This window comes from Lactuca saligna, chromosome 9 (genome assembly GCF_052625555.1).
Source record: "Lactuca saligna cultivar CGN05327 chromosome 9, ASM5262555v1, whole genome shotgun sequence".
NCBI lineage: Eukaryota > Viridiplantae > Streptophyta > Magnoliopsida > Asterales > Asteraceae > Lactuca > Lactuca saligna.
In genome coordinates this window covers 24,256,472-24,265,836 of record NC_136425.1, presented here as the reverse complement: position 1 = coordinate 24,265,836, position 9,365 = coordinate 24,256,472, and the positions used below count along the sequence as shown (strand labels likewise).

At 30.3% G+C, this 9,365-nt stretch overlaps 1 protein-coding gene across 1 annotated transcript; it reads left to right on the top strand.

The window, feature by feature from the left end:
- Positions 1-3,104: 3,104 nt before the first annotated feature.
- LOC145014215 (uncharacterized) lies at positions 3,105-8,658 on the top strand. Its single transcript, XM_078972587.1, has 3 exons — positions 3,105-3,682; positions 7,618-7,648; positions 8,424-8,658. The coding sequence occupies exons 1-3, from the start codon at positions 3,160-3,162 to the stop codon at positions 8,593-8,595; spliced, it is 726 nt and encodes a 241-aa protein (XP_078828713.1). The 5' UTR covers positions 3,105-3,159; the 3' UTR covers positions 8,596-8,658.
- Positions 8,659-9,365: the final 707 nt, after the last annotated feature.

Genomic DNA, 9,365 nt, shown 5'->3' with positions numbered 1-9,365 from the left:
TTGTAAGGTTAAAAAAATGCATAAATTACCTTTTTCTGAATCAAGTCTTACTTCTAATGCACCTCTGGATTTATTATTTTCTGATGTCTGGTCATCACCTATTTATTCTATTGATGGATACAAATACTATATAATATTTGTCAATCACTTTACAAAATATATATGGTTTTATCCATTAAAGAAGAAATCGGACTCCTTGAGCATTTTTATCAGATTTCAAAAACTTGTACAAAATTATTTTCAAACCACCATTAAACAATTGTTTTCAGATAATGGTGGTGAGTACATCAAACTCCTCCTTCATCTTCGTTCTTGTGGCATATCACATCTTACTTCTCCTCCTCATAATCCAGAACATAATGGGTATGCTGAAAGGAGACATTGTCACATTGTAGAAACCGGTGTTACTCTTCTTTCTCATGCCAACCTTCATGTTTCCTTTTGGCCATTTGCATTTGCCACGACATCCTACTTAATTAATCTCCATCCAACTACTACTCTACAAAATAAATCACCATACCGATGTCTCTTTCACAAGTCTCCTAATTATTACAAATTACGTTATTTTGGTTGCCTTTGTTACCCCTGGATACGTCCTTACACTGCTCATAAACTTGATTCGCGTTCCAAACCTTGCATCTTCGTTGGTTACTCACCCTCCCAACGTGCATTTTATGCACTAGATCCTATGACCAATCACATTTACACAACAAGACATATTATTTTTGTTGAATCCGTTTTTTCCTTATTCGACTCTAACAAATACCACTACCAAAACATCTTCTATCCCTGAATGGTTTCCTACTCATGTTTCAGCCATTTCCTTACTAGATCCATCCTTCAAATCTACTCCTTTACCTCATTCTTCTTCACATACTGATTTCGTTTCTTCCTCACCATCCACATCCTCATCTAACACCTCAGAATTTGAGGATTTATCTGATTCGGAAACTCTGATTCCATCACCCAATCCACAACCTACTGTTCAAACATATACTAGACGCACCAGACTTAACCCAAAACCAAATTCAAAGTATCACAACAATGATTTCATTGTGCATAAAACTTCAACCTCTCCTATAACCGAACCTAAAAATGTTAAACAGACCCTTAATCATCCACTTTGGCACAAGGCCAAAACCGTTGAATTTGATGCTCTTTATTCAAATCACACTTGGACACTTGTACCTCCAAATGAAGCTCAAAATGTTGTTGGTTCCCGTCGGGTTTTTCAAAATCAAATACAATCCCGTTGGCCCAGTTGAACGTCTAAAAGCCTGTCTTGTCGCTAAAGGGTTCACTCAACGCCCTGACATTGATTTTAGTGATACTTTCAGTCCTGTAGTCAAACCAGCTACCCTCCGACTTATTCTTTCCTTAGCTATTTCCCACGGTTGGTCATTAAGACAACTTGACATCAATAATGTCTTCTTACAGGGAACCTTACATGAGTATGTTTACATGGCTCAACCTACAAGCTTTGTCAATGCCTCTTATCCTGCCCATATTTGTAAGCTCAACAAAGTAATCTATGGCTTGCACCAAGCTTCTCGTGCCTGGTACACTGAACTCAAATCATATCTTCTATCTTATGGTTTTAAAGCCACTATATCTGACTCTTCCCTCTTTGTTCACTCCACACACTCTTCTCTTATTCTTGTCTTAGTTTATGTGGACGACATTATCTCTTAAAGACCTAGGTCAGCTCTCCTATTTCCTTGGTGTTGAGGTTTTACCTCATTCTAAAGGTTTACTTTTATCTCAATCCAAATGTATACTTGATATTCTTTCAAGAACTAATATGATAGATTGTAAGCCAATATCAACACCTGTTACCAACTTAGATAACTGCAATTATCAGGAGGCACTATTCTCTCCTCTCCTACTGGATATAGAGCCATCGTTGGGGCGTTGCAGTACTTATCCATCACTCGACCAGACCTTGCATTTATTGTAAACAAGTTATCTCAGTTTATGCATCAACCTTCAACAAATTACTAGGCTGCTTTAAAACGTGTTCTTAGATACCTACATGGCACACTCCATCGTTGGGGTGTTGAGTACATCTAAACCTTTGAAAGAGACAAACCCAGATCTTCATTTGAACCTCTGAAACAAGCTGAGATCTTCATATGAATCTTATGAGTGCATTTAAAACTCTGAAAGAAACAAACTCGAATCTTCATATACATTTGGCCGGAGAATAGTCGGAAAACTCATGGTGGCCGGAAACTCGTCGGAGAATACAACCAGAATGACATACTAGCCGAAAACCTTTAATACCCGGTAATAATGGTATTTTGAACACCTACAATAAGTTCAATGGTAAATAGTGTGAAAAAATGATCAAATGTGAAAAAAGCCATAGTTTGTTATCCTCATGAATCATTTTCCCTATTTTTTTTATTGTTTACCATTTTGCACTTTTATATGATGTCTAAATTTTCATCTATATTGTGTAATTTTTATTTGTTTTATATATTGTTATAATAAAAATAAAGTAACAATATCTAAATTCTTATCTAACGGTATATGTATATGAGTTTTTACTTATAGAAATACAGTAAATGTCTCTAACGGTATATGTATATGAGTTTTTACTTATAGAAATACGGTAAATGTCACCATTAGTGTCAAACTAATCCATTGCTTAAGAATTTTGTGTATGTTTCTTAAATGAAAACTGATCCGTACACAATAATTTTTTTTCATACACGATAATTGATGCTTTAAAATATTGTATTGTACAACTATATAATTCATTAATTATTGTGTATGACAAAAAAATATTGTGTACGAATCACTTCCCTTCTTAAAAATACTTGTGTTGTTATCGGCTATCTTTGCAATGGATGGCGTCGATCGCAAAATACATGAACATATGTGTTCAAAGCTCAAACATATCCACTATTGAAAAAAAAAAGTAAGACTAGTCTTGTTTAGATCATTATTTTTTTAAAAGCTGGACTATTATATATTATGGCATGATTATATATTATGGCATGATTAGAAAAGAAAGAAACAAGTAAATAAAGGATTAAAGTAGATTGATTGACCATCATCATTAATTTCACTTTCTTTCTCCTTCATCCACCTCAATCTCTTTTCCCCCCACGCCCCAATTCTTTTCCTTTTCCACCTCACATTTTCAAAGACGTAATGATGATGCTTTTCTCCTTTTTCCAAACTCAACACCTTCTGAAACAGCCAATGAACCCACATCATTCATCAATCACCACCTACAAAACACCCACAATGATCCTTGTTTCTCTCGTCGTCATCCACCTCACAATCACAGTCACTTCAGGTTCACTCACCGGAAAGATTATGGACGTCACTACACCTGTAACAACAGTTCCGACCATAACCACCGGAAACCCAAACCCAACTACGCAACCCAAAACGACAACCTCCCCAGTATCATCGAGTACTTCATCTGCAGGCCGAAGCTGGTGCGTTGCAACCCAATCTGCTTCACAAACGGCATTACAAGAGGCTTTGGATTACGCTTGTGGTCACGGTGGCGCTGACTGCTCGGCGATTCAGCAGGGTGGTGAGTGTTACAATCCTAACACCCTGCGCCACCATGCTTCTTACGCGTTCAATAGTTATTATCAGAAGAATCCTGTCCCAAGTAGCTGCAAATTTGGTGGCACTGCGATTACGACGAGCTCTGATCCAAGTCAGTTAATTTCTACTCTTTTTTTAGAAATTTTCTTTGTATGCTTTGAGTTGAAAAGAGGCATGAAGAAGAGAACATTATAGGCTCAAAGTTTTGGTTTGAAGGTGGGTTGTATAACATAGTCACTGCAGCTACACCTAAAAAAAGTTGGTGTACATCGCCGACGAAAAGGGCCGTGACACCCGGCGCCGGCTTTGCCCAAAAGCATCGGCTCCATGTTCGCGTCGTCGTAGGGGATGTCATAACTTTTAAGAGTTAACAGAAGTTAGTCAAAAGAGTTAAATTTCAAAATATTGCTTTATATAAACTCATATACTCGTCTAGGCCGGTTTGTCGGACTAAAACATTTTAACTGAAAAAAATATTTGGTAACTAATGAGTCAGTTTATGAACTAATAATATTTGTTAAAAAAAAAGTTTATAAGCTAAATTGTAAATGTAAAATGACATATATGGACATTTAAGCATACAGCCACAGGTAAAAGAACAATTAAAAGTATATTTTGAATATTTTTGAAAAAGCAGTTATAAAAATCAGAGCCCAAATATATTTTGGGTCCGAGGTAAAAAAAAAAAAAAAAAAAAAAAAGCTCTTTAAAGCCATTAACATAATAAAGATTCGAAACCAGACATGCCAATTACAAATCATAAATAATATTATAAAAAAACACAAATAAAGCCAAACATTTACAAAAACAAGTTAAAAGAAAAATATTTCTCCTATAATACAATTAAAATCAATTTTATGTAACATATATTTTCTATATATAATTCTGTCAAGTCATTCAACTTTTATTGTGACGTTAAAGGCCTTAGATAATTTTCTACAATAACTTCGATTTAAAAAACTTTTATCTCTATAGTTAATTAGATGTTATGTGTTCATTCAAATCAGTATCTTCTTCATTTAAATTATTAATTTATTATTATGTTCATATAAATTAGAAGAAATGAATGGCTTAAAAAACTATCGATATGCTTTTTGAAATTTTATAGAAGCACTAAGAATTTGTCTGTTTATTCCTTTTTCGGCTCCCAAATAAATGTTTTTTTAGGAAACATTGTATTGATTGAAAATAATAGGAAAGAATAGACATGATTTTTATTTTTGTATAAAATTTATGGAAACTGAAGAACAAGCACGCTGAAAAAAAAAAAAAAAAAAAAAGTACGAATCAAATTCACAAATTAGATAAAAAAAAATCTACCTTAATAAATAAGAATAATTTTCTCACATATCATTCTATCATTTAATTGGTCACATGTCATTTTGTCGTAATTTTAAAATATATTTATTTTTCACTTGTCATTTATTTTATTTTTCATTTGCAATATATCATTAATTTAATTTCCATAAATTAAACCTATTATAATGACTATTAATTTTAAATTTTAAATTTTAATTTCAAATAAATTTACAGTTTAAACCTTTGTGTTTAACATTTTATTATAATTAACCCGTTTAATACACGAGTTTGATAACTAAACACAAAATTTTAATTTATTTATTTTTTGCATGTTTTTTTTATCATAATTTTCAAATTCAAATATACTTCCCATTTAAGTGTTCCTATTTAACATTTTGTTTTAATCAACCCGTATGATATACGGGTATCACAACTAGTAAAATAATATGATAACAAACAATTATACTTAACATTTTACCTTATCAAGTCCGAAATATGATATATTGAAGATGAAACTCAGCAAGAATTAAATCACAAACAAAAATGCAGAAAATTTAAAACATAAACTTCTATTATACAAATGCTATTATCAAACAAAAAACTGATATAATCAAAACCTAATGGATTGAGAAATCAAGAAACTAATGAATCCAGAAATTAGAATGAGAAACAACCAAAAATAAAAACCAAAAACAAAAAGTCAGAATTCAAGAGTGATAACTTATTAATTAATAGATAAATACTAAAATCATTGATTGGTTTTAAATAATTAGTAAATTAAGATGTTTAATTATTAGTTTTTAAATCTTATTTTAAATTGTTTAAAATACACTCTTATACTTATAAATTAAATATTAATACTATATGTATGATATGAGTCAACCGAATCACTAGTATTTCGTATTCACGAAGCCATATTATAAAGATGGTATAAAGAAATTACCTATAAGCTGACTGTTGAATGAGTGTCTTTTTCATCCGTCTCTTTCTTGTGTGGTAGAGGGTTGTTAGCAGAACGGATTCGATATGACATAACCTTATTAAAAGTATAGTGCTATAAAGTAATAGGACCTTTAAAAAAATCTCACTCTAGTTAATAACTAAATGAATTAAAGTTTTTAGGTTTTTGATGCTTGAATTAAAGATAACGGTAAACACAATGCAAGAGATAAAATATAAAAATTTCGAAGAGAAATTATGGCCATCAATTATATATTTATATATCCCTCAAAAGTAGCCGCTCTCGTCACATAATTAACAAATACAGAAATACTCCTGCTTTTGACAAATATTAGATTAATGTATATTCTAATGAATTCTTTTTACTAACGTAAATATTCAAATTATTTAACAAATCAACATAAGAAAACACAGGCAAGATAAAAAGTTAAAGCTACCAATATCTTATAACATTCTTAATTAACATACACATTAATTTGGATTGTAATAATCATTAAAAATAAACTCCTATAAGACCATTCAAACGAATTCAGTATCACTAACCTTTCAAATATATAATATGAGCTTTTTGCTATATTTCAGTTAGGTTGTGTTTGACGCGCCACAACTAGCTGATAAGCTAGCTTATTTTTTAAGTTTTTTTATGTTGTCGTGTTTGGTAAGCCAAAAAGTAGCTTTTAAGCTACCTTATAAACTAACTTTTTGAAAAACTACTTAGACTAGCTTTTCAGGAGTTTTTTTAAAATTTTCCAAATGCACCCTTTAATTAATTATAGAAACACATACTCCTATATGTCTTTTTATGTAATTTTATATATTTCAGCTAGCTTTTCAGTTAGTTTTACCAAACGTTATTTTTTATTAGCTAGCTTTTCAGTTATCAACTAGTTATTTATGATTATTTTTTATTAGCTAGCTTTTACCAAATGTAATTTTATATATTTCAGCTAGCTTTTCTTATGATTATTTATGTTTTCAAATAAAACCAAATTGCAAAATTTTAAAAAAAATGACCGGCTATATATATATATATATATATATATATATATATATATATATATATATATATATATATATATATATATACCCCTTATATTTTCTTGATTGTATGTGAAAACAAATCAAAACCTATATTTTTTTCAATTATTTTTGTTCAATTGTGTTTTCCATATGAAATTATATGATTGATTTTTCTCTCTTTAACTAATCGTTTTTATCATAATTAATATCAACATCATATGAAAAAAACAAAAATATAAGCCACATCAGATTTTTAGTCGTGAACTTATCTTAAAAGCATATATTTTTCTATTTTTTGAATGATAACTATTAATATAAGAATTTTTCTTAACATAAAAATAATATAAAGATTTTTCTGCATACTATTTGGAATTGCAAGTTTGAAAAAGCCCACATGGAAGCTCATGTCAATTACTTACTATTTCCTGTAAAAGCCCACATGGAAGCTCATGTCAATTACTTAGTATTTCCTGTTTATTTCTCAAAGTGACAACCTACTTTATCATTGGCACATATAAAAAGTAAGTGATTTTTGCATGTCAAAAGGTGACATAATAAATTTGTGATTACAATTTTTGAAATGCTTTGATGTTAAATTTATTTATAATTATGAATGTTACAAATGAATTATGTCATTAATAACGAATCGTTATGGAATGCCTTATCGAATATGTGCATCATCGTTTATGTGATTTTATAATCTCATATAATTATTATTTAGACAAAAAGCTTTCTATCTCATCTAAATGTTTTGTTATATTTGTGCAGGCTCTAACACATGCCAATTCCTATCAACAAGGTCAACTATCCAACTTTTTCTAAGACTTGATTGAGATTTTTTATTAGTCGATAACGTTTTAATATATTTTTTTGTTTATTTATCTTAAAACAATAATGTTTTATTTAACAAATTGATTATTTAATATCTTTTGCTAAGTTTTAACTGATTTTACTTTTGTTTATTAATAACTAGGTGTGAGACCGGTGTATTACATGGGTTTATAAAAAAAATTTAATATAAAATTATAAGAATTACATATTTTTTTTAAATAATAATTTTACATAAATACAAAGAATATAATAAATAAAACAAGTAATAAAAGTTGTAGAGCATTTATTATGAAATTTAATAGAATAATCTATTTCACATATATAAATCTCATTAAAATGTGGATTTTAAATTTAATTTTTTTTTTTAAGAAAATGATAAGTGAAAAAGAAATAATTCAAAAGCCCTTAGAAAATGACATGTGTCAAATTTAATGAGAACATTATATTTGGCAAAATTGATTTTCATTTATTAAATTAGATTATTAGACGATAATAACAAATTTGATTGTAGTTTATTTTTGTTTTTCCTTTTTTAATAAAAAATCTACGATTACACACTTTTGTTATTTTAAATTAACATTAGTTCTTTAGAAGGAAAACGTATTATTTTAAGACGAAATTAATTAAATACTATTACTAAAGCGATTACTCAACGTTAAGATTATGCATAATTGATAACTTCTTAATACGTATAATAATTAAAATATAAGATCTAATTGTATATAATTTATTTTGCATTGCAGTACAAGCTCATCGATTCTAAATACCACAAATTCAAGTGGAGCAACAGTTTTCGGCTCAGGACCCTCGGTTCCCATGTCCAGCATTGCATCCCCCATCCTCTTTCCAAAAGCAATTCTGTGTTTTCCATTAATTATAATCACTCATATTTTCTGCATCCTTATTGTATTTTAAGACATATATTCTCTATTTTTATTATATAAATAGAACTACAAGTAGAACATTTAAACTATATAATCTGATTTTAGGGTGAAACTGTGATATGTGTTGATTGCTTAGGGAATAATGTATTGCACATTGATTCGACTAATGGTTTAGACAAGACATGCTTATGGCATTTTCGTCTTGGCCGCATTAACAAGAAACACATCACCCAACTCCAGAAGGATGGAGTGTTGGAATCATTTGATCTAAGGTCACATGATGAATGTGAATCTTGTCTTTTGGGAAAGATGACAAAATCACATTTTAGTGGATCATGTGAAAGAGGTGAAGGTTTGTTGGACCTTATATACACAGATGTGTGTGGACCCTTCCGATCTACCACAAGGGATGCTAATCGGTTTATGTAAACATTACGGATGACTATAACATATAAGGTTACATCTACTTAATCAAACATAAATAAAAAACCTTTGAAATGTTCAAAGAGTTTAAACATGAAGTCAAAAATCAATTGGGTAGGAAGATAAAGATGCTCCGATCTGATAAAAGATGAGAGTATCTTAGTATCGAGTTCTACGACTACCTCAAGGAATGTGATATAGTTTCACAATTGACCCCTCCTAGGACACCACAACTTAATGGTGTGACCGAGAGGCATAATCGAACCTTGTTGGAAATGGTTCTTTCCATGGTGAGTTGAGCTACTTTTCCAATCTCTTTATGGGGGTATGCCTTAGAGACTGCAACCCATATCCTTAATCTTGTCCCACCCAAGAAGG